This window comes from Schistocerca serialis, chromosome 2 (assembly GCF_023864345.2).
Source record: "Schistocerca serialis cubense isolate TAMUIC-IGC-003099 chromosome 2, iqSchSeri2.2, whole genome shotgun sequence".
Taxonomy (NCBI): domain Eukaryota; kingdom Metazoa; phylum Arthropoda; class Insecta; order Orthoptera; family Acrididae; genus Schistocerca; species Schistocerca serialis.
The window spans coordinates 118,940,099-118,967,787 of record NC_064639.1 but is presented as its reverse complement, the minus strand read 5'-3'; the positions used below and the strand labels follow the sequence as shown (position 1 = coordinate 118,967,787).

Below are 27,689 nucleotides of genomic sequence, written 5' to 3'. Positions count from 1 at the left end.
AATATTAAGATTTTCTGTAAATTTTGTATGTTCATCCATGTTATAAAAATGCAGTATCTGACCACCAGTTGCTGGCAGAATATATTAATATATATCTCTCTCTCTCTCTCTCTCTCTCTCTCTCTCTCTCTCTCTCTCTCTTTCCCCCAGGTTCAGATGTATGTATATCACTTTGGGTGACTGTGGTTTCATTCACGGTCTTATCACTTGCCCTGGAACAATTTGTTATTGTAGTGCAACTATAAAAGACATAAAAATGCATGTCTTTAATTCCATTACAATCAACATATAGTTCATCACCCAATTCACTGAATTATTGCTGGATATGGAAAGCCAGTACCAAGGTATTTTCATTTTACTTAATAAGACAGAGATAACTTTAACACTTTCTAATGCCTTGTTCCTGCAGCCATTGTCCCATTAAATTAAATGGAAAAAATTCACTCAACTAAAATGTATTAACAATTCAGTGAAGGAGGTGAGGAATCTCATGTCTCTACAAGTCTTGCATGCAAAGTTCACTTCTTCAATAACAAATACATTGACAAGATAATAACAGGTAAGACATGGAGAGAGCTAAAATTGAATAAAATACCCTTCCTACACCTCAACCCTGGTGATTCACATGCACATATCAAACTTAAAGCTTAAGAAATACTTGATGCAATGAACTGGGCTATCGACAGCCAGAGTTAAGAGAAACTTGTCAACTGGGTTGTAACAAATATCTGCTGCATTTGACAAAACAGATGGAATACAATGAATTTAGACCACAATAAGGAACAGATTAAAAAAGGAACATAAATGAAGTGCTGACTACAGCAGTACACGTTGGAGTCTCATCTGTGGAGAACACAGCGTGTTAAAAGAGATAAAACTAACTTATTTTAGTCTGTGACTGATTACTATAAGAAATGATTACAGTTTGTTCTGTACCATTTGCATAAAATAACAACAAAAAGCATTATCTAGATAATAATTTTATCAAAGCACAGGACTGCGATCAAAAGGAAAGTAAATTTTGTGCTTGTTTGTCACATATTTTAATTAACAGTTATTACAAAACAGTCAAAAAGGATTCCAAACATTTCAACTTTCTTCCTTCCAAAGCTATGAATTTTCCTTCAAACATTCAAACAAACAGCTGTATTACAAAAAGTAATAACAATAACAATTTCATACGCAATTCTTACTTCTTCACATGCAAGTTGGACCCTCTGCAGTATCTAATACTGAAGTCATTTCTGATATTAAGTGACAAAAAGTCTGTTAATTATTTCAACACTAATAATAAAAATACCACACATCCTTGATTTACAATGTACTGATAACTTTTAATATCATCAAAATTAATTGCATGAGGAAAAGCTTATACTAAATCACTGAAGAATTACATATAAAAAGTCACATGGAAAGAGAAATTAACTGCTTCAGTAGTTGTCACAAATTTTATCTCTCCTTTCAACCAAAGGAAAAAAATCCTATCTCAGCAGTATGAGAAACTGAATTTAATTATGACTATGCATTTTATTATGAAAGTGTGCTACAGTCAGGGAAGGAGAAGCAAGATGCATGCAAAAGTTTCAGAAAAGCAAATTAAAACTATTGTAATGAATCAGCGTTGGACACTTGCCTCTCTAGTGACAGACAGCGGAATTGGCTGCAGAAATACAATTTAATATTCTCCCATAGCAACTAATAAGCAGTTGCACTTGATTAGTTAATTGTATCATTGTGCCAAATTGTGTGTTAAAAAAAACTAAAGACAACATTAGGAAATTCTGATGTCCATTGATTGTTAAGAGGTTTGTAAAAATTTATACAATGCCATTGTTAACGCTATGCAAAATATATTTTTGAGCTTGCATCAAAATTATTTAAAATAATTTTGGATATTAAAAATATTGAGTCTAAAATACAGCCTCATATAAATTGCTAAAAACAATCTGCAATTAAAAGAGTAAGAAACATAGAAAGAAAATATGAAAACTGTTGACTCACATTGTTTCACGTGTCACAATTATGAATTATATAATAAGGTATTTTACAATTACATACATACAATATGGCATATAAATATATGCCTTTATATCGTTTTTATAAAATTATAAATAGTAACAAGATTTTCTATTTTATTTTTTAGAAAACTATTGACATTCACATTATTCACATTTCTGTCTTACTTTTCAGTGACCTCACAGCACTTCACAGCATTATTTTCTCAAGATTTGGAATTGACTTACATGTTTTGAGATCAACAAATTATAGAAATTCCATTCAATCACAGACATTTATTGATGAAACACACCCTTAGTTATATCACTTACAACAAATCAATGTACCTTTTCATCAATTTTACATTGTCATTTAACTGAAAAATAATTATTAATAATAAATAATTTGTTTAATACATATCAACGTATCACAGCTTTAAGCTGTCATCATTGTAACTACTTTAGCCATGCTATTTTCAGCACAGAGCTTAAACTGGAAGCAACTTGGATGTGCAAGATAACAATACCAGTGTCTTGGAATCAGCAGTTATTTCATATGCTGCGAGTCTTGGATCCCCACAATGCTCATTTATGCATTCACATTTCACTGTAACAGTTTTTATGTTCATAAGGCAGGAATTAAATAAGTTACAAAATTAAAATCTCTTTCACACACCATTCGTCATTTCTGACACACCAGCATCACAGGAAACTCCAGTATGTGCAAGGAACATACAGCCAATACGACAGGCTTAGCTACAGAAAATAAAGCTTGATGCATCTACCTTCTACACATGCCTCTGTGTAATAAAATAAGTCTTTTATGCTGCTGCAGCAGTAATCTGAAATAACTCAGCTGCATGTGGAAAGTCCATCTATGTAAATAAATATCACACTCATCACGGATGAGTTAACCATGTTTCTAAGGCAGCAATTTTCATTAAACTCCTACACCGGCAGGACTATCTTTACTGTGATCCCATTTCTCACTTTTAGTCACAGATGGTACACACGACACATCATCACAAACTGGATCACAGGAAGGTGACTGGACTGATTCAGGCGGACCCTCAAGCTTTTGCAGTTCAGAGGGCGGTGGAATCACTGGCACCAGTCGCTGCTCAACAGGTTCAACTGATGAGTCCGACGAAGGCGTTGGTTGTTCAGATGCTGGGTACGATGTAGTCACTGTGAGGGTCTTCACATCTGTTTGGCTTGTGGCGGGACGTTCCTCAAACACTGAAATTTCACAATGATTAAATTATGTTAATGGAATGTAAGCAACTACAGCTCACATACTTTGGATAAACATGAATAAAAATTTATAAGGCAAGTCACAGTCATAAAATTATCATTATGTTATACCTGTTGTATGTGTAGTGGAATAGCGTATTTGAACAATAGTTCCAAAAACTCTATGGGGCTGGAGGCATCATGATATAGGATTTTAAGAAAAGAAAATTTCTCCTCTGTTAAATTTTGTGCTGTGATTTCAATTGTCTTACTATCATTTTATAACTTCATTAACACACGTACATAAATCTGTTCTATAACATGTTTCTTTTTCCTTATATGCAACAGTAAAAGCCAAAAATACTCTTTCTGTATTGTCAGTATAAGAAAATTTTCAACAGTATTCATTTTGAAAAGTCCTGATACCAGATCAAAAACAGAAGTTAATTTTCCCTTGCAGTACAATCCAATATCATATTAATAAATGTTCTTTATGGATCTTTATCTTTTTCTCCTCTTTGGATTTTTTCCTAAATCCATTTCCTCCTGCTCTGCCTTTCTCCCTCTCACATTTAAGTACCATAATTTTGTGCCAAATTTAATTGTATAGCATATAATATGTTATATGCAGGAAATAATGTGCTCACTACAGTGGCTTTATAAGGAGTTATACTTAACGTACCCGCAGTTTTAAACTGACAGCTATAAAGAAGCATTACTTACATTTGTCAAGGCTAATGATTGAACCAACAAGATCATTAACTGTCATTACAGCTTGCTCTTCCAATTGTCGCCTCCTCCGCACCAACCACCAATCAACAATAAAGAGGGCTAATGCCAGTATTTTAATTCCGGCACATATACCCACATACCTGCAAATATAGAATCTTTTTTATAAGCAGTGCCTATGGAATGTTATTTGCCACTAAATGCACTCAGAAACAAAATTTTGTGGATGTTTGTTTACTCATTTTAACTATACAACAACTAAAATATTTTCCAAGTTTAAGATACTTCCAGTTTTTTACTTTGAATTATAATATCAGTTTTCAATTAATCAATTTTTTACTACTAAGAAAAACATCTTTCATAAAAATAAACTATGCTTGTATGATTCCTATCAAAATTTGCAGCCATCATTCAAAGGAAAATTTTGCTCATTAATGTTGTTGACAAATGTAATTTTCAGTTTGTAACATTTTGCTGGCACTCCTGACATAATCGTGAAAAGGTACAAATTTCCATACCTACACTCCTGGAAATGGAAAAAAGAACACATTGACACCGGTGTGGCAGACCCACCATACTTGCTCCGGACACTGCGAGAGGGCTGTACAAGCAATGATCACACGCACGGCACAGCGGACACACCAGGAACCGCGGTGTTGGCCGTCGAATGGCGCTAACTGCGCAGCATTTGTGCACCGCCGCCATCAGTGTCAGCCAGTTTGCCATGGCATACGGAGCTCCATCGCAGTCTTTAACACTGGTAGCATGCCGCGACAGCGTGGACGTGAACCGTATGTGCAGTTGACGGACTTTGAGCGAGGGCGTATAGTGGGCATGCGGGAGGCCGGGTGGACGTACCGCCGAATTGCTCAACACGTGGGGCGTGAGGTCTCCACAGTACATCGATGTTGTCGCCAGTGGTCGGCGGAAGGTGCACGTGCCCGTCGACCTGGGACCGGACCGCAGCGACACACGGATGCACGCCAAGACCGTACGATCCTACGCAGTGCCGTAGGGGACCGCACCGCCACTTCCCAGCAAATTAGGGACACTGTTGCTCCTGGGGTATCGGCGAGGACCATTCGCAACCGTCTCCATGAAGCTGGGCTACGGTCCCGCACACCCTTAGCCCGTCTTCCGCTCACGCCTCAACATCGTGCAGCCCGCCTCCAGTGGTGTCGCGACAGGTGTGAATGGAGGGACGAATGGAGACGTGTCGTCTTCAGCGATGAGAGTCGCTTCTGCCTTGGTGCCAATGATGGTCGTATGCGTGTTTGGCGCCGTGCAGGTGAGCGCCACAATCAGGACTGCATACGACCGAGGCACACAGGGCCAACACCCGGCATCATGGTGTGGGGAGCGATCTCCTACACTGGCCGTACACCACTGGTGATCGTCGAGGGGACACTGAATAGTGCACGGTACATCCAAACCGTCATCGAACCCATCGTTCTACCATTCCTAGACCGGCAAGGGAACTTGCTGTTCCAACAGGACAATGCATGTCCGCATGTATCCCGTGCCACCCAACGTGCTCTAGAAGGTGTAAGTCAACTACCCTGGCCAGCAAGATCTCCGGATCTGTCCCCCATTGAGCATGTTTGGGGCTGGATGAAGCGTCGTCTCACGCGGTCTGCACGTCCAGCACGAACGCTGGTCCAACTGAGGCGCCAGGTGGAAATGGCATGGCAAGCCGTTCCACAGGACTACATCCAGCATCTCTACGATCGTCTCCATGGGAGAATAGCAGCCTGCATTGCTGCGAAAGGTGGATATACACTGTATTAGTGCCGACATTGTGCATGCTCTGTTGCCTGTGTCTATGTGCCTGTGGTTCTGTCAGTGTGATCATGTGATGTATCTGACCCCAGGAATGTGTCAATAAAGTTTCCCCTTCCTGGGACAATGAATTCACGGTGTTCTTATTTCTATTTCCAGGAGTGTATTTGCTTCTGTTAGCAGATGATGCCATTGTCACAGAGGAAAGAGTGTTGATGTGTGGACAACTGTTTAGCTTTATTGTTCTTACTAGTCAAAACTATGATGTAATGGCTGCACTAAAGTGTCATTCAGCTGTGGTGCACACAACACGAGAGTAAACAAGACATTCTTGCTATATAGTTACGCAACACGACATAAATTCAATAGCTTAATTCAAGTGTTCATTAGGAAATAGTTAATATAATAGAGGGAAACATTCCACGTGGGAAAAATATATCTAAAAACAAAGGTGATGTGACTTACCGAACGAAAGTGCTGGCAGGTCGATAGACACACAAACGAACACAAACACACACACAAAATTCAAGCTTTCACAACAAGCTGTTACTTCATCACCCTCTTCAAACCTTCCACGACTTTCTGACTTCCAGCCTTGCATCTAAATCCTTCTTAAAAAACCTTAATCCTACTCCCAGCATCACCACTGCTGAAGCCCAGGCTATCCGTGATCTGAAGGCTGACCGATCCATCGTCATTCTTCCGGCGGACAAGGGTTCCACGACCGTGGTACTTGATCGTCGGGAGTATGTGGCTGAGGGACTGCGTCAGCTTTCAGATAACTCCACATACAAAGTTTGCCAAGGTAACCCCATTCCCGATGTCCAGGCGGAGCTTCAAGGAATGCTCAGAATCTTAGGCCCCCTGCAAAACCTTTCACCTGACTCCATCAACCTCCTGACCCCACCGACACCCCGCACCCCTACCTTCTACCTTCTTCTTAAAATCCACAAACCCAATCATCCCGGCCGCCCCATTGTAGCTGGTTACCAAGCTCCCACAGAACGTATCTCTGCCTACGTAGATCAACACCTTCAACCCATTACATGCAGTCTCCCATCCTTCATCAAAGACACCAACCACTTTCTTGAACACCTGGAATCCTTACCCAATCTGTTACCCCCGGAAACCATCCTTGTAACCATTGATGCCACTTCCTTATACACAAATATTCTGCACGTCCATGGCCTTGCTGCAATGGAGCATTTCCTATCACGCCGATCACCTGCCACCCTACCTAAAACCTCTTTCCTCATCACCTTAGCCAGCTTCATCCTGACCCACAACTTCTTCACTTTTGAAAGCCAGACATACCAACAATTAAAGGGAACAGCCATGGGTACCAGGATGGCCCCCTCATACGCCAACCTATTCATGGGTCGCTTAGAGGAAGCCTTCTTGGTTACCCAGGCCTGCCAACCCAAAGTTTGGTACAGATTTATTGATGACATCTTCATGATCTGGACTCACAGTGAAGAAGAACTCCAGAATTTCCTCTCCAACCTCAACTCCTTTGGTTCCATCAGATTCACCTGGTCCTACTCCAAATCCCATGCCACTTTCCTTGATGTTGACCTCCACCTGTCCAATGGCCAGCTTCACACGTCCGTCCACATCAAACCCACCAACAAGCAACAGTACCTCCATTATGACAGCTGCCACCCATTCCACATCAAACGGTCCCTTCCCTACAGCCTAGGTCTTCGCGGCAAATGAATCTGCTCCAGTCCGGAATCCCTGAACCATTACACCCACAACCTGACAACAGCTTTCGCATCTCGCAACTACCCTCCCGACCTGGTACAGAAGCAAATAACCAGAGCCACTTCCTCATCCCCTCGAACCCAGAATCCCCCACAGAAGAACCACAAAAGTGCCCCACTTGTGACAGGATACTTTCCGTGACTGGACCAGACTCTGAATGTGGCTCTCCAGCAGGGATACGACTTCCTCAAATCCTGCCCTGAAATGAGATCCATCCTTCATGAAATCCTCCCCACTCCACCAAGAGTGTCTTTCCGCCGTCCACCTAACCTTCGTAACCTGTTAGTTCATCCCTATGAAATCCCCAAACCACCTTCCCTACCCTCTGGCTCCTATCCTTATAACCGCCCCCGGTGTAAAACCTGTCCCATGCACCCTCCCACCACCACCAATCCAGTCCTGTAACCCGGAAGGTGTACACGATCAAAGGCAGAGCCACATGTGAAAGCACCCACGTGATTTACCAACTGACCTGCCTACACTGTGATGCATTCTATGTGGGAATGACCAGCAACAAACTGTCCATTCGCATGAATGGACACAGGCAGACAGTGTTTGTTGGTAATGAGGATCACCCTGTGGCTAAACATGCCTTGGTGCACGGCCAGCACATCTCGGCACAGTGTTACACCGTCCGGGTTATCTGGATACTTCCCACCAACACCAACCTATACGAACTCCGGAGATGGGAACTTGCTCTTCAATATATCCTCTCTTCCCGTTACCCACCAGGCCTCAATCTCCGCTAATTTCAAGTTGCCGCCACTCATACCTCACCTGTCATTCAACATCATCTTTGCCTATTTTGTGTGTGTGTGTGTGTGTTTGTTTGTGTGTCTATCGACCTGCCAGCACTTTCGTTCGGTAAGTCACATCACCTTTGTTATTAGGAAATATTTACATTTAAATAGCTTTAAAAAATTTTGTTGTTGCTATTGTTGTGTGTCCTGAGACTGGTTTGATGCAGCTCTCCATGCTACTCTATCCTGCGCAAGCTGCTTCATCTCCCTGTACCTACTGCAACCTACATCCTTCTGAATCTGCTTGGTGTATTCATCGCTTGGTCTCCCTCTACGATTTTTACCCTCCACACTGCCCTCCAATACCAAATTGGTGTTCCCATGATGCCTCAGAACATGTCCTGCCAATCGGTCCCTTCTTCTAGTCAAGTTGTGCCACAAACTCCTCTTCTCCCCAATCCTATTCAATACCCCCTCATTAGTTATGTGATCTACCCATCTAATCTTCAGCATTCTTCTGTAGCACCACATTTTGAAAGCTTCTATTCTCTTCTTGTCCAAACTATTTATCGTCCATGTTTCACTTCCATACATGGCTACACCCCATACAAATACTTTCAGAAACGACTTCCTGACACTTAAATCTATACTCAATGTTAACAAATTTCTCTTCTTCAGAAACGCTCTCCTTGCCATTGCCAGTCTACATTTTATATCCTCTCTACTTCGACCATCATCAGTTATTTTGCTCCCCAAATAGCAAAACTCCTTTACTACTTTAAGTGTCTCATTTCCTAATCTAATACCCTCAGCATCACCCGACTTAATTCGACTACGTTCCATTATCCTCATTTTGCTTCTGTTGATGTTCATCTTATATCGTCCTTTCAAGACACTATCCATTCCGTTCAACTGCTCTTCCAAGTCCTTTGCTGTCTCTGACAGAATTACAACATCATCGGTGAACCTCAAAGTTTTTATTTCTTCTCCATGGATTTTAATGCCTACTCCGAATATTTCTTTTGTTTTCTTCACTTCCTGCTCAATATACAGATTGAATAACATCGGGGAGAGGCTACAACCCTGCCTCACTCCTTTCCCAACCCCTGCTTCTCTTTCATGCCCCTTGACTCTTATAACTGCCATTTGGTTTCTATACAAATTGTAAATAGCCTTTCGCTCCCTGTATTTTACCCCTGCCACCTTCAGAGTATTCCAGTCAACGTTGTCAAAAGCTTTCTCTAAGTCTACAAGTGCTAGAAACGTAGATTTGCCTTTCCTTAATCTAGCTTCTAAGATAAGTTGTAGGGTCTGTATTGCCTCACGTGTTCCAATATTTCTACGGAATCCAAACTGATCTTCCCCAAGGTCAGCTTCTACTAGTTTTTCCATTCGTCTGTAAAGAATTCGCATTAGTATTTTGCAGCCATGACTTATTAAGCTGATAGTTTGATAATTTTCACATCTGTCAACAACTGCTTTCTTTGGGATTGGAATTATTATATTCTTCTTGAAGTCTGAGGGTATCTCGCCTCATTTTAACAAATTTATTACTTTCCTTATCTCAGATTTGATGAAAATATTAAAAGGTAACAGCAGGCAAAAGTATGTTAAGTGTACTCAGGTACAACAAAACATAAAAGTTTAAAGGTTGAAATAAATTCTATTCCATTTGAAATTATCTGTAGTAGTGTCGGTAACTTTCACAGACAATGAAGTATGGACACAAAAAAATGTTGTATGAAACAGAGTCTGGAAACATATCTGTCAAGTATTAGAGTCTGTTAAAACACATAATGATACTCCCTAAAGTAAAACAGAAAGATCTGAATATTTTTGTATATAGATTTAATATGAGCTCCACTTGTTTTGATGCTGGTGTTAAAATGTCAAACTTTGTTATCTTGCATAAAGTCATAGGTTCCTACAGTCTTTAGATGGGCACAGAATGACAAGAAATCCATTCAATAACCTGGAAGTTATCTAATGGAGAAGATGGACTACACAACTCCCACAAATATTGTATGCTTGACAGCACTATTTTTAATTTTAGAAGCATACTGTTTTATGCACAGCTGTCTGTTATTAAAAATGTCAGTAACCAATATTGTGGTAAATCTAAAATTATGTTGCTTGTGACATAAATGACCTTGAGATGGGCTTTTTTATCTCTCTCATTACCCAGCGGTAGTAATTACAAGCTGAGGCAAACAAGTTATCCATATACATATAAATTTTCTATAGGTTAGGAACTCCTGCACAATGTGTGATATATTATGACACAAGAGTTAACATTTTTATATATGGCTGTAATAACTACAACCAGCCACTTTTCCCCCCAAACAAATACGATAACTAGTTTCTAGTGGATAATTACTCAGATGGCTGAAACTTTCACCAATACAGAACTTTACCAACTAGCTCATGCTTTCCCAGTGCGTGAACACGGTACACAATTAGCAATCAGCTATATGCAAGCTAAGGACTATGTCAAAAGAACTATTTATTTCTCTTTTACTTCATTCCCCTCCAAGTTTCTTTGATTTTTTTCAGAACGAGCCTTTTTCCCCATTTCACACTAGATGTTTTTCTGTTTGTTTTTTCTTACCAAAATTTCTTTACCTCTAAACTGAACTTGTAACTGTTCAGTATGTCTCTTGTTCAGTGTGCATTTCTTCTAAGCCCTATTTTGTCTTACCTCCCCTCCCACTTTCTTAGCCTGTTTTCCCATTTTGTGGATCTTCTTTGTTATTCTGTCTTCTTTCGTTCTCTTTACATGTCCACAGAGTGTAGCACATCTTTCCCTAATCTCATCTATTATTTTAGGGCAGAAAGAGTATATTCCTTATTTGTTCTGAGAAACCAATTTACATCTTTGATCTTGATTATGCCTAATACTTTTCCCAATCTTCTAATGCCATTTTGCATCCAAATGAAAGTAGTGCTTCTGAGCCATATATCACCTCTGTTTTTACCACTGTATTGTAATTCTTTAATTAACACCTTTCATGTATGCTCTTTTAATTTTTCCAGTTCTGATTTTAACTGCTTCTTTTTCACTTTTTACATTTATATTTTCACCAACTTGTTGCAGGTTTTATAATTGCGTCTAAAACTGCATTCCACTCTCACAGAATTCAGTATACAAGTGGTAATGGATAATATCAAACACTTCACTGTTTAAAAATGAATAACCATAACACATTCACATCCTACAATGCAATAACCCATTCTACAGTATAAATGTTTAATCTATGTTCTCAATGTATTAATGTACTACACATAACAGTTTGGTACACAACCAAGTTTCTCTATGAAATACTGTGAGGGTACATACCTAAAGCGAAACTGTTCAATATCGTACAAGAGGCAACGTCCACCTTTCTCTCCACATTCACTTTTCCAAAGAAGGCATGTGGAATCAATTAAATTACCAAACAAGATAGGAGCTGGTATGTAGCCAAAGAGTCGAAATATGACAAATTGCATACCCAACGCAAAGGACCGTTCCTCCTCACCCACAGATCTGAAAGAAAAGAATAATGGTAATTCAGTTATCTTGCAGTGCTACACAATGTGACAACAAGTTTGTTACACAATAGCATGCAGTAACACAAAACTAAATAAAAATACCATTTACAAGAAATAATTAATTCATGACAAGTTTTTTTGTTATAGTGATAGTGATACAGATTTAGTAGAGTACTGTATAATATACTTTCTTGTACAGCAAAGAATTTAAAAGTTGAAAGGTTTGGGAAGCATGGATATTCCATGAATCTTGTTTTGTTGTGCATGTACCAAGTGCAAGATTTTCATATTCTCTAGCTCAGTACATGCTAACTATTAGTCTCACAGAAAAAAATGAATATGACCTTTCTGTAGGAAATTTAATGTAGTTATATTTTGTACTGGGATACGTTTTTGTTACAGGCCACAGTATTCAAAGTATTCAAGAAATAGGTATAAAAGTGACCTTCAAATAAGTTTTTCTTCAATAACTAAAAAATCATAGCCTCAATGAAAACTTACTGCAGAACAAAATTGAACTACATTAAATTCCCTACAAAAAGGTCTCATTTTATTTTATTCTATAGGACAAAGAGTTTGCATGTAGGAAGCAAGAGAATATGAAAATTTCGCATTTGGTTTTTTGAGAGTGTTGTGGGCTGCACAAATCCCATAGGTATGGGCAGCTGAATCAACCAGTATGTGGGAAGAACTGCTTAAATATCTCTATGCACCCTGTTATTAGTTTACATTTTCCCTTGTGGTCCCTACAGTTCATTCATTCTTACTTGAGATGGGTCCCAACACTTGAGCAATATTCTATGATGGGGCACACAAGTGTTTTGTAAGCAGCCCCTTTGTAGACAGACTGCATTTTCTCACTATCCTGCCAATAAACTGACATGTTCCACCTGCCTTATCTATATAATTCCATCTATGTGAACATTCAATTACACATGCATATAAATTGTGACTTCCTAATATTTGTATCAGTTAACTGATTCCAACTATGACTCACTGATATTGTAGCATGTTCTAAATCCAGTCTACTACTAACCAGATTCAGTGCTATGGATAAAGCTGTATGGCCAGGTTATCATCATGCTAATAAGATGTCATTTGTCTTATGCAGTATTCACTTTAGCTGATCAACTGCTCATTCTTCTTTTGTATAGTTAATCTCTGTCACTCTCTTAAGATCACGATTTTTGCAAACTAAAATGATACAGCGTGAGGAAACTATTTTCCCAACAACCAATCGTTCTGCTCACACTGAACTTATTATGCTCTCTGATACTCAATAGGCATACTACACTTGCTGCCACATTTCCAGAACTGTGATTACTGAGTGTGATCTAATATGACCTTTCCAGTCACACAAGAGAATTTGATGATGGGTCTACACTTATGCTATCTCTTTGCTGGACCTACATGTATGCTATCCCTATCCCTTTACAGTCTCAATTATGTATTGTTGATTTCATAATGTCTGGAGGTTACAGTTTCCACAAATATTCATGAACACAGAGAATATTTTTCATACAGGAAATAAAACAGTTCAGTGAAGGTCACACTGAATCTGCCACATTATAGAGAAATTGTTTATCATATGCGCTGTAAAATGTACATAAATAATAAAATGTTAAAAATGTCATTCTGCAAGAAACAGACATGATTTAGTGTCTATTCCAAAGAGCTTTAATCAGTTTTAGTACGACAGTCTGACAGTCTGATTTAATATCAAGTGGTGAAGCAGTACGATAATTACAAATGCATCACAGACTACACAGTAAAATATCTATCACCGAATAAACCTTTTTCAGTTGCTTACCTTAGTACTATCATTAACAGTGGCATCTGGGTAACAGCAACTATGAAGGTCATGAAGAAAAGTAGTATAAGAAATGGAAAAATTGTTCTACAGGGGGAATTACAGGGTCCAGCAGTTGCTACAGGAACAACTGTAACTTCTGCAAACTCAGCCGCTTGTGGACCCGATCCAGTCAGCAGGCTGAAGTTTCCATGGATGCCTGAAACATATTTGATAAATCAATTAATAACTACTTCAAAAAACTTAAATGCCAGAATAAATTAGCATTGTTGTCAAGGCCTGTTTATTCTTTAAGAATTCAAAAAATTACAATACAAGGTGCTGTTTAAATTGTTCTTAATACATAAATTACAAGGGCTGTTCGATAAAGAATGATTTTTTTTTTTTTTTTTTTTTTTTTTTTTTTTTTTTTTTTTTTTTTTTTTTTTTTTTTTTTTTTTTTTTTTTACGGGCAGAATTTCTCAAGCTGGAATTTAATCTCTTGATTTTCTGTTAGCTTAGTGTGTAACAAACATGCCATAGTAGTTTCATTATTGGTACTCCTAGTTCCCTCCTGTGAGAGGTGGGCAAGCTGTGACAGACAATGAACAATATGCATCTTTGTAATTCTGCTTTTGTCTCAACAAATATTCAGCTGAGACCTATGCAATATTATAGGAGGTCTATGGAGAATCTGTTCGCCCTATAGCACAGCTTGAAGATGGTTTAATTTTTTAAAGAGGGTAGACAATCCATTTCAAAGGAAAGTGGACCTGGAGCTCCAGTTACTGATCTTATGGAAGAAAACATCAAGACTGCTGCTGTCATTGTGAGAGAGAATCAACTAATTAATTATTAACACATACTGAAAACTTCATTGGGTGCCACCCACAATTTGGTGACAGAAAATTTACAGGAGACATATTTGTGCATAGTGGGTTTCAAGAGCGCTGATCCCAAACAAAAGAACATTTATGTACAGATCCGTACGCAGTTGAAGTTTATGTTAGAGGAAGATCTGCAGTTTCTTTCAAAGGCTGCTGATGAAACTTGACTACATCATTTTGATTCTGAGAGTAAACAGCAACCTTCAGTGCTGAAATCTCCATCGTCCTCACTGTGGAAATCTCCAACACCAACCCTTAAAAAACCAAAAGTGGTTGCTTCTGCTGGGAAAGTTATGATCATCTCATTTTTTTATATTCATGGCATGGTTTACCTGCATGTTGTATCTGCACACACATCAATAACTGGACAATACTATGGGGATATCCTGAAAATTTTGCAAGTCTGTATGAGGTGCAAAAGAAACAGGCTGAATGCTGCACTAAGACAACGCACAGCTGCATATTGCAAATATTGCTACTGAAAATCTTGAAAAAAAAAAAAAAAAAAATGATGTGCATCCTCCACCCTCCTTATACACCCAGTTTATTCCCATGTGACTTTTCAGCATTTCCTGAGCTAAAGCACATTCGTGGGAGCCACCGTCCATCATCAGAAGCAGTAGTGAAGGCTGCAGAGATTATTCTGAAACACCTTTTAGAATGTGGTTTCCAACTTGTCAGGCTGGGAAAAGTTCATCACATCTACATGAGACTATTTTGAGAAGGACCATTAATATCATAAGCACGAGTGAAGGTATGTTATCAAAAAAGTTATGATCATTCTTTACTGAACAGCCCTCATACATAAGTTCTGGTGTGATTTATTTTCAGGAATGTGATCAGTAAACGTAAAGGTTAGGTACATAATAAGTCTGTATCACATATGAAGAAGCCTTTTTCAAGTGTGCACCCACTTCAAGCGCCATGTGTTCCAACTTCTAAAACCATGTGACGAGGCTCATCTGGAGGAGAAAGCTGACCTTGTGATGCCTTATTCTCCCTGCATACAGTGGCTACTGCAATCAGCAAGAGTGAAGTGCACTCTGCTGTTGCACAAGGCATCATAATAAAGTTTCTCATGAATGAGGATGTTAATGCTGCTTAAATTCATTGCTGTTTACTATCATAGTCTGTGGAAAGAACACTTTTAGGGGCCCATGTGGAAGGTTGTTCTAAGTAGTTGGAGAAAGTATGACGGCTTGCTAAAAATAGGGCCTATTTTGCACCATCCCTGTACCAACCACATGATACAGAACACACAGGCTATGAGTGAACCTGTTGCAGATGGTAGGCATTTAGCTGTGCTTAAATTTCTCAGAAAGTTCGAATAGAAGAGTGGAGACAATAACTTGGAGTGGACTGGAATTTCATAAAGTATCAGCTTATTGGGTTCCAAAGTTACTAGATAAAGAACAGAAAGCTGTGCATATTGCAATTTCTTGCACATTTCTCATGAGGTATGAGGAAGATGATGATACTTAATTGGCAAAAAACACACAACACATGATGATAATGTAATATGGTGTGCAACATTCAAAATTTTCAGAAAAATATGTGTAAGCTACAGGGAAAGACAGGCAATATATAATATGTATAAGAACCAAGAAGGAACAATAAGAATGCAAGTCTAAGAATGAAGAGCTCAGATTGAAAAGGGTGTAAGACACATATGCAGTCATTTGGCCCTACTGTTCAATTTGCATATTGATGAAATTGTTGTGGAAATAAAAGATAAATTCAACGTGAAAGAATATCAATGACAAGATACATTGATAACATTGCTATCCTCCATGTAAGTGAGGAGAATTAGAGGACATATGTTATGGAACAAACAGTCTGCTGAGCACAGAATATGGATTGAAAGTAAATCAACAAAGTATGAAAGTACTGAGGAGTAGAAGAAATAATATTCATGATAAACTTAGTATCAAAACTGGGGACCCTGAAATATGTGAAGTGATAACCAATTCTATTATGTATGAACCAACGTTAACACATGATGATGAAGCAAGCAGCGCATAACAAGCAGACTTGCATGGGCCAAGATGACATTCCTGGTTATGAGAAGGTAGCTGCTATCAAACTTTGGCCTTAATTTGAGGAAGGGATCTACGAGAATGCACATCTGGTGCACAGCATTATATGGCAGTGATTCATGGAATGTGGCAAAACAAGAAAAGAATAGAACTGAGGACTCTGAGATGTTGTTCTATAGGATACTGAAAATCAGGTGCACTTATAAGATAAGGAATGATGAGGTTCTCCCTGTATTAGTGAAGAAAGTAACATATGGAAAACTACGACAAAAAGATGAGATGAGATGATATAATAGTACCTGTTAAGAAATTGGGGAATAACTTCCGTGGTACCAGAGGAAGCTATAGAGTGAACACTGCAGGGAAAGACACACATTGGAATATATCCAACAAATAATTGAGGACGTATGGTGCAAGAGCTGCTCTCAGATGAAGAGGTTGCCACTATAGAAGAAGTCATGGTGGTCAGTCAAATGACTGATGACCACAAAAACAGTTACTTGAGATGACACTTCAGGCTCTCACTACATCCCCAAAACCAAGAACACAGTATGGAGTTAGGGAGGAGGAGGAAAGGGAGACCAGTGCAATCAAAGATCCAGTTGTTTCCTGACAAGGTTGTGGACATCACCAAAGTGTTCTGGTAAACATCAGACCATTCATGCTGCTTACTACTGTGTTATTGTCAGCCAGAGCTGCCTACCACACACAAAACACAGCAAACATTTAAAAAGTAGATCGTCAGCCATCGCACTGCAACAGTAACTCAACAAACGCTGACAGATTTGACCTTGACTGTCCTATTAAAGCCTACACCTCAGACTTATCATGTTACTTCCACAAGTTTAGGCCACTCAAAGGACACCTCTGTGGAGAATGCTTCATGGCCAACTAGAGGTGCAACAGTTTGTGCGCTGTTGGTGTTAGTCCATTCATTCTTTGAAATGACATCAAACATTGATAAGGACAGTGGTAAAAATGCTTCAGTAAGATGGATGATTATGTAGAAAAATAACCAAACATCTTAATTTGATTGGATTTTAAACAATAAAAATTTTATTACAAAATGCTTGTTTATGTCTAATTCACACCATACGATGTAACTTATAAGCCACTTCTCTGACAATCAGACTTGAGGGGGGGGGGGGGGGGGGGACTAAAGGAATTACTTGTTTCAGACACACTGGTGATGCCTGATAAGCAAAGGCTGCAATTTGCATAAAAGCATTTTGAGACAAGGCGGCAGTAGGTGCACTTCCAACACTTTGAGTTATCTTGACCACACACTGAAATAATAAAATAGTGGTCAAGACAACTCATAGTGTTTAGTTAGAAGCAAAAACTGCCAACAACAAGATTCAATGTCTTGAATGAAAAATAGCTCACAGTTGCACTAATTATGTTTATGGTCAAGGTTTTGAATAAACATGATTAGTGCAACTGTGGGCTGTTATTCATTTGAGACAGTTTCATAATGGTTGCTGGTGTTGCTGCCATGATGAAAATAATAAAATAAAGATTCAATGTAAATTACAGATAATTCTAAAATTTAAGTGGACACAATAAACTGGAAGCAGTTGTGTGATTTTAAGCACTGCAGTAAACAGAAAATTAATTACAAGAAAACATTAAATGTAACTAAAGCATGGCAGTCACATATTCCAATTTAAAAATACTCCTGTGTCACAGATTTTTAAAAAAATTCTTTTTCCTGTTGTTCATCCTGGTCTCTAGCTTGACACAGAAATTTAAAAAGCTTTGTATTCAGCCATATTTTTATATTTGTGTGTGTCTAGGAACATTGCTAGCTGTTTCAGTGGCATGGTATGTAAAAGGACAGTCATCTTCTGTCAATTATTACAAGTATTAATGTTTTTTACCACATCGTGTTATGAGAAGGGCAGTACTGGGAAAGATTTACAATGACTGTACTGCTGATTTTGACATATGTGATTTAGAGAAACCCCAAGAAATGATAATAAGATACACTCATAATATGAAATGAAGGAAGGAAGAGAAATTTATGAGTTTGACACCCTGTAGACAACACGAGTACTAGAGATGCAGCATAACTCAGAAGTCACAAGGATCAGGAATGAAATCATCATTTTTAAAGGAACCACCCTGACCATCACCTTAATTGATTTGGAGAAAACATAAATCTGCTCAAGAGTTTGAAGTTCCTTCCTTTCAAATACCTTCCTTTCAAATACCAGCCTAGTGCTTTAACCTCTACCACAAACTGTGGTTCACAATATGAATGTTGTCCTCTCAACTCAAATTACTGTAACAGTTAGTTTGATTTCTGTGCCAAATGTCTTAAAACATATAAACAATCTGATAGGAATTATAGTTCATTGTGGTCTCATCATTTACACAGAGAAAAGAAAAGTTATTCCTTTTTCACTATGATAGTTACTTTTAGCACAGAACTATGTACTTCCAATTTTGGAATCAGAGAAAGTTAAAATCTTAATAAGTATATATGTTCTAAGATGGTGAAACATTACCTCATAAAAACATAGCAGAAATATAGAGCATGTCTTTACGACAGTGGCCAATGATGAAGATGTAGGAGCGAGATACTAAACTGGTGAATATAAAGACACACGAACACGTTACATAACAAAATGTATTTCATTATGATACACTACCACAAACTTTGTAATTCACTACTGATCACAATGGCAAGAAAAAACAGACGGAGTCAAACGAGATATCAATCAGCTTCGCAGCAGTTTAGGCAGACACTCAATAGTCGATCTGCTGTCGACACTTGCCACAAAGAGCTCAGATACCACCACAAAGAGACTACTAAGTTATATACTACAGAATTTGTGATTAATGGATATTCTCTGAAATATTTTTAGGCCACAAATTATTGTTTGCTTTCATACCCATCATTACATTATCACCAAATAAATATTTGAAAAATCACTGCATGTCTCAGCATTTTGTAAATTGTAGCGTACAGATTATGCCACAGTTTTCCGAGATGACAAGCTTTTATTTTCATTTCTGTAATGATATTTTCAATGTAGAAATAACTGGGTGCCCCTAAGTAAACTGAAACAAGTCTGTTGCCTGTTTCTCTGTTTATAGCTACAATGCTGAAAATAAGCAGATGAGATGATCTCATATCACCTTATTCCAAATAAGGGAACTGCATGGCAATGAACACTAATGTGTGCCAGTCAGAACCATAGCCTGCATCCTCACTGTAAGTGATGTTCACCATAGTAAGTAAAATTTTAACTTACAAACATGTACGTGACTATAAAACATAAATGGAAAGGGTAACTACCAAAAATGTACAGTCAAATTTAACAGACAAAAGATAAAATAAGAAACAATTTATTGTTAGGATTATTATGTTGCAGCAGATATTGCTATGAACAAAATATGACAAAAATAGTAGCTTCCAGAATAACAGTTCCTTCATCTGGGAACAGGGAAGGGTTGTAAAAAACAGGATTATTCACAGATTAACTGAAAAATCAATCAGGGAGGGACAAGTGAAACACAGTAGGCAATGCAACAGGAAAACCAAAAGACTCAATATCAGATTAACCACTTGTGAAAATACATGAAAAAACGTGGTACATTTACATATTTTAAGAATTTTTTCCCATTCTGTATGTCACATACTTACAGGCACAATTAGTGTAGTTTGATCTGGATGAGAATGCAGTACATCCAGCATGGCAAGGACTGAAATATGTCAGCCCATTATTGCCACATACAGGTTCGACATCATTCATGCGACACTCACAGCCAAAATTACACGCAGCTGTTAAATTGACTTGGAATGGCTCATGTTTGGAGCTGAAAAGAAAAATATTATAATGAGGAGTTGAAAATGTAAAGACTGAGACAATTAAATACTAAACAAATTAATCACATGACTCTTATCCACTGAACAACTATGGTTTGGTGATTTCTAATAGTGGATTTAATTTCCTGTATTACTACATTCTAAATGTGGGCTATTTTAATTTTTAATCTATGAAACTGCTACATGGTGGTTCTCTGTATCTCATGTACTGAAATTGTGGCTTTTACTCAAATACATCATTTTTGTATTTGGTAATAAGCACGAGTATTTTACCTGCATTTACTTAACACATCAGCTATGAAGAATTAAAATGAAAACACACCACGGAAGTCGCAGAAGCATTTGTATCAAAGGGGGTAGTGAAGTTTGGAAAGGTATATGGCAACCAGTACATGACAAGTGCTAAAAATATGGAATGCTTTAAATGAGTAAAAATTATGTATGACATATCAATACAAAGGGCACACTACTGCATAGAAAATTAGCATCTTCAAATTGAAAAGGGTTAAATTTGGTTTAAGAGATACTCTACATTACTGCAAAAGAAATGAGGCTATTCACATGACTAAGGAACTCTTTCTCATAGTGTAAGTGTATAGATAAAAAATATACTCATGAAGTGACTGATACAGAGATTAGTGATCACAAGGTCGTTGTAGCTAGGCTCAATACCGTTTCTTCCAAATCCACCAGAAACAAACGCAAAATAATTTTATTTTAAAAAGTGGATAAAGTGTCACTAGAAGCCTTCCTAAGAGACAATCTCCATTCCTTCCGAACTGACTATGCAAATGTAGACGAGATGTGGCTCAAATTCAAAGATATAGTAGCAACAGCAATTGAGAGATTCATACCTCATAAATTGGTAAGAGATGGAACTGATCCCCCATGGTACACACAACAGGTCCGAACGCTGTTTCAGAGGCAATGGAAAAAGCATGCGAAGTTCAGAAAAACGCAAAATCCTGAAGATCAGCTAAAATTTACAGACGCGCAAAATTTGGCACGAACTTCAATGCGAGATGCCTTTAATAGGTCCCACAACAAAACATTGTCTTGAAATTTGGTAGAAAATCCGAAGAAATTCTGGTCGTATGTAAAGTACACAAGCGGCAAGACGCAGTCAATACCTTCGCTGCGCAATACCGATGGTACTGTGACCGATGACTGTGCCACTAAAGCAGAGTTATTGAATGCAGTTTTCCGAAATTCCTTCACCAGGGGAGACGAAGGGAATATTCCAGAATTTGAAACACGAACAGCTGCTAGCATGAGTTTCTTAGAAGTATACCTTAGGGGTTGCGAAGCAACTCAAATCGCTTAATACGTCTTCAGGTCCAGATTGTATACCGATTAGGTTCCTTTTAGATTATGGTGATACAATAGCTCCCTACTTAGCAATCATATACAACCGCTCGCTCACCGATATATCTGTACCTACAGATTGGAAAATTGTGCAGGTCGCACCAGTGTTTAAGAAGGGTAGTAGGAGTAATCCATCGAACTACAGACCTATATCATTGACGTCGGTTTGCAGTAGGGTTTTGGAGCATATACTGTATTCAAACATTATGAATCACCTCGCAGGGAACAATCTATTGATACGTAATCAGCCTGGTTTCAGAAAACATCGTTCTTGTGCAACGCAGCTAGCTCTTTATTCGCACGAAGTAATGGCCACTGTAGACAGGGGATCTCAAGTTGATTCCGTATTTCTAGATTTCCGGAAAGCTTTTGACACCGTTCCTCAAAAGCGACTTCTAATCAAGCTGCGGGCCTATGGGGTATCGTCTCAGTTGTGCGACTGGATTCGTGATTTCCTGTCAGGAAGATCGCAGTTCGTAGTAACAGACAGCAAATCATCGAGTAAAACCGAAGTGATATCAGGTGTTCCCCAGGAAAGCGTCCTGGGACCTCTGCTGTTCCTGATCTATATAAATGACCTGGGTGACAATCTGAGCTGTTCTCTTAGGTTGCTCGCAGATGATGCTGTAATTTACCATCAACTAAGGTCATCCGAAGACCAGTATTAGTTGCAAAGCGATTTAGAAAAGGTGTGGCAGGTGGCAGTTGATGCTAAATAACGAAAAGTGTGGGGTGATCCAAAAGAAATCCGTTGGAATTCGATTACTCGATAAATAGTACAATTCTCAAGGCTGTCAATTCAACTAAGTACCTGGGTGTTAAAATTACGAACAACTTCAGTTGGAAAGACCACATAGATAATATTGTGGGGAAGGTGAGCCAAAGGTTGCGTGTCATTGGCAGGACACTTAGAAGATGCGACAAGTCCACTAAAGAGACAGCTTACACTACACTCGTTCGTCCTCTGTTAGAATATTGCTGCGCGGTGTGGGATCCTTACCAGGTGGGATTGATGGAGGACATCGATAGGGTGCAAAAAAGGGCAGCTCATTTTGTATTATCACATAATAGGGGAGAGAGTGTGGCAGATATGATACGCGTGGTGGGATGGAAGTCAGTAAAGCAAAGACGTTTTTCATCGCAGCGAGATCTATTTACGAAATATCAGTCACCAACTTTCTCTTCCGAATGCGAAAATATTTTGTTGAGCCCAACCAACATAGGTAGGAATGATCATCAAAATAAAGTAAGAGAAATCAGAGCTCGAACAGAAAGGTTTATGTGTTTGTTTTTCCTGTGCGCTGTTCGGGAGTGGAACTGTAGAGAGATAGCATGATTGTGGTTCGATGAACCCTCTGCCAAGCACTTAAATGTGAATTGCAGAGTAGTCATGTAGATGTAGATGTAGGAGAACACATGTATAAATGTATTAAAGTTAGCAAGCTTTTAGAGCCAGTGTCTCCTTCAAGCAAAAGAGTTGAAGGGAAAGGAAGAGGGGTGAAGGAAAAGGATTGGTAAGGTTTAGAAAAAGGGGAGACTTCAAAAATGTCACACAGAATACTGTGTCACGGGATACTTTCTCATCCCATCTAATAAGTCTCCCCTGACCTGGGGTTCCGGGCAACTTTTCCGAAATCCACCCCTTTTCCTAAACTTCACCAATCCTTTCCTTTCACCTCTTTTCCATCCCCTTTAACCCTCCTGCCAGAAGAATAATTCACTGGCTGCAAAAGCTTGCAAACTTCAGTAACTTAATAACTGTTTTCTCCTATCACCACTTGGTGAGTATATTTTTTTTTTTTATCTATAGAATTACATTTTCAAAAATTGATTATTTTTGTTGATATATTTCTCATTGCATTACTGCATGACTATTTTTCTACCTTGAACAGTAACCTTATGCTGTGACAACTTTCATCGAAGCTGATCAACTTGGTGGCAGATTGGACCAGTTTACTGCATGTGTGATCTTACACACAGTTGGAAAATGTTGTATATGAAGTGAGACACATAAGAAATAAGACAGATTTTGTAGCTTTTGTGCACTTCAGAAAATATGTCTCAATTTATAGTAACTATTTTCAACGTAAGACTTAACTGAATCCACATGTACCTAAATTCCTTTCTTTCACTGCTCAAAACATTACTGTGAGAATTTACAGGTGCACTGCCCTCCTTGGCTTTTCAGCAGTGTGTCAGAACCTGTCTGTTGTAAACTGGTCATCTCCTGCCACTGAGTTGATCAATTCTGATGGAACTTATAATGCCATAAAGACACAATTCAGGATAGAAACAGTTGTTTACTAATAAGTTATGATAAATATTTCCATAGTTACATGAGCAGTCACTTATCTTGTGTTCTGTACTACCATTTTCCATCCCAGTAATAGCTGAATTTCAATATCAGTAGTACAAATTATACATTTCCCCCCTTCATGGCATGGTAAATCATTGAATAATATTGTAGCTGCAAGGCACAAGCACAGTAATATCAATGACCTGGCAAAGGAATTGACGTTGCCTTGTTCAAAGAAGGCATATCATTATAAATAGAACTGACTTGGGAGGGGGGGGGGGGGGGTGTCACAAACAGTCACAATTGTTGGATTGGCTTTTGATACCAACTACACTTGAATAAAGTGCTCTGTTTCACCACAGTATCATTTCTCGCGACAAATTATGAAGAGAATAAACAAACTAACTGTTACAGGCTCTGTTAAGCGACTGAAGACTGTAGTAATCATGGGCATCAGTCTAAGTGCTCAGGTCCTTAAAAGACACAGTGCATCTTCTACCATGCTGAAGAGAAACATTTCTGGATCCTTCCCCCACCCCTACCCCCTTCCCCTTGGATTCCTTTTCTTGTGAAGAATACACACCTGTCAAAATTAGGACAGCCCATGGCCCAAAGCCAAAATTAAAACCGTGAATAGTAGAGAAGATATTCCTATTGGCATAACTTGCATAAAAAGCTTCCAGAACTGCTTCCCTCATACAAGCATTTTCAAGTATAAAAAGCATGTATCATTTTACATGTTGACAAAATGGTAAAGTATTTCATTTGTGCAGAATGCTCAGTGCAAATAACCACAAGCAGCCAATAACAACATTAACATTTTCACATTTCACTTTATTACCATTACAACACACTGTTGTCAGAACCTAAAGCTGAAAAAAGTTCCTCTAAATTCAGGTTAGAGTTGTGGTGCTTTTCACTCACTATATGACACAAATGCATTATGTTCACATGGTAATATGAGTTTAGTTGCCACATATTAGAGCACGACTTAATTTCACTGAAAGGCACATCTGATAAAAATTGCAGCAGCCACAAAATTATCTGCACTAACAGAGTTATTTAGGAAGATGCCAATAACAATGGTCAGATCAGTCCCTTACACAATGGAATCATGCTGCATATAAAGAACAGAACTAATATCAAGCAACATTTGTTTAGCGTTACCATAGAAAAGTACCATTTCAAGAAACTTCTGGAATTATAGGTAAAGTAAATCAGTACAGCAATTAACATAGTGGCAATTAAAGCCACTTTTTATGAAAAAATAAAAATGTTCAATTAATTTGTTTTATAAATAATTCAAAAGCTAAGATCGCGTACATACTGTTTACTGGATAAAAGGTTTCAACACACTAAAGGTGCCAACATTGGATCTGAATGTAGATTATCATTTATAAACTACATTCAGATTCAATGATGGAACCTTTAGTGTGTTGAAAACAGTTATCCAGTAAACAGTATTTAAGCGATCTTGGCTTTTGAATTATTTCTACAACAGAGTGATCACCCCACTATGCACTACGTGTTCACTGCATAATTTAGGCCACCATCTCCACCCTGATAATATCAGGCCTCACTGAAGCCATTTTAAATCAATAAATTCATCTCTGGACTGAGAAAACATGAACTAAACCATTTGTCCAACACTGAAGTGGCTGATAAGGTTTGTTTGGTACAACAACAAAGAAAATATAATGAAAGTATAAAGAAATTTCACACTTTAATTTAAGCAACCAAACACACATTTCGTTTCCAAATGCTGATATCTGACACTTAGCTGAACTTATTATCATTTCAGTCAAAAACTACATTGCTCTATCAATAACTTAAAACTATCATCAATCCAAAGACTGGTCTGAACATCACAGTTCATGGTCCTGTCAAAATTCATACACCATTGCCTTCCTCTGATCTTCAAACAGACTAACAAAGCTATTTACAAGGCACCTACAATTTAATGTGTAATTTGAACCACAGAGCACCTCTGTATTTTTCCTACCAATGAACTGTACCAGATGTGAAAGAAGTTGGAAGTGACAGACAAAAATCCTAGGACCGACTAGGGATTGAACCTATAATTTGTGGAGTCATAGTCTGTCACTTTACCACTGAGACACTGAGCCACCAAGCCACATAATATCATTACCCACATTAAAATAATAATAATAATAATAATAATACCACACGTGGCCAGAAGGTAAAAACTGTGTGTCACATTGAAACACACCAAATGGAAGGCTCGACTTGCTATAATATCACTCTTACAGTAAATATGATATTTTTCTTTTGTGATCTCTATTCCAAATGTAATGTATATATCGTGAAAACATGAAAGCTCTAAATTCTTAACCAAGCTACTTTTTCATAGCTTTATTATCCACCACATTTTTTCTGGATTGCTGATTAAGACTGTAAACACAAGGTTCATCAAACATTTTCTTTAGTGAAAACATCAAATTTATGATCTTCTAACTATACTCTTACCTCAAAATTTGATCTCACCAGTATTTGTTTCTTGTTTTATGATTGATTTACCTCATTTGAAATACCTCACTTGTGTCTTAATGAATAACATGTTATCTTGTCTGAAAACGGAGTGATTCAAAAGTTATCTTTATTCAAAACTAGCCAAGAAACCTGGTATTGCCCAGGTATATATTTGTAGCTGCACCAGAGACTTCGTATGTGTCGAATTTATTTTTGATTTGGGAAGCTTCTTTGTATGTAACATCTGAAGCAGTATGATCGTGGACGTGAATGAAGAGACTGTCACTAACAACGGAAAGGGCTGCACAGAGCTAGCCATGCGAAAAGCAACTGAAACTAAGGACCATTCCCACAACATACAGCATCTGGTCTCATGCTTTGCTTATGGTCACAACACAGTGTAAGCTCACCAGGAATTATACACATTTAAAGTGAGACGGTAAACTAAGCAGGAATCGGGGTATAAAAACTCACTTGCCTGTCACATTCCTGTCAATATTTTCCCTCTTATTACATTACACTGAAGAGAAATAACTAAAAGCCTCTGTGGGTGATGAGGGTGAAGGGTTCCAACAACCGAAATAATCCACGACACACTCAATCAGAGTTATGTCGCATTTTACTTTTGGAAGGAGTTTCCAAAGACTGAGCTAAAGTGTGATGTTCTCAAGCTGCAGCAAGTCTCACCTCACAGTCTTCTGGAGACCACACAGTCCTCAGTCTTTTAGCCATTCTGGTAGATTCAGAAAAACTTGACCAGTTTCTTGGCATTTTTATTTGTAAACAAAATTAAATCAAAATATAATGAGTGGGCACCCAAATCACAAAGCAAGCTTAATAAATTCATTTTTCCTAGCAAAGAATATAAATAAAATTTATAAAAAGAACCAAAGCAATGTTGTTAGGTTTCTGATACACAAAGCGAAATTTGGGAATCCGTGTATCCTAGCCAAGTAAATCTGCTGTTAGTTTGCATTCATAAAGTGTTATAATTTTGACAAAAAAAATTATATATGTGCCCCAGGCTATGCTCAAGTTACCTGTGAGGCCCTCATGAAAATTCCTGAAGTAGTTTTGGAGACTGCATCTTCGAACATACAGACATGATGCTTTTAGATAAAATATCTTTTTTCTGCGATCCTATTCTGATTAAATAAAAAAGCCTACATGTTGCTCCAAGCTACACTCAAGTTATCTGCAAAAACTGCATGCAAATTCATA

At 38.2% G+C, this 27,689-nt stretch overlaps 1 protein-coding gene across 1 annotated transcript in view; it reads right to left on the bottom strand.

Moving 5' to 3' along the window:
- Window positions 1-1,884: 1,884 nt before the first annotated feature.
- The window catches only part of LOC126456794 (solute carrier organic anion transporter family member 5A1), a 243,415-nt gene continuing 217,610 nt past the window's right edge, over window positions 1,885-27,689 (bottom strand). Inside the window, exons 12-16 of the mRNA XM_050092584.1 lie at window positions 20,135-20,307; window positions 13,581-13,779; window positions 11,577-11,765; window positions 3,951-4,099; window positions 1,885-3,233 (exon numbers count right to left, since the gene is read on the bottom strand). Coding sequence (XP_049948541.1) covers window positions 2,935-3,233; window positions 3,951-4,099; window positions 11,577-11,765; window positions 13,581-13,779; window positions 20,135-20,307 — 1,009 coding nt within the window. The 3' untranslated portion in view covers window positions 1,885-2,934. The remainder of the gene's footprint in view (window positions 3,234-3,950; window positions 4,100-11,576; window positions 11,766-13,580; window positions 13,780-20,134; window positions 20,308-27,689) is intronic.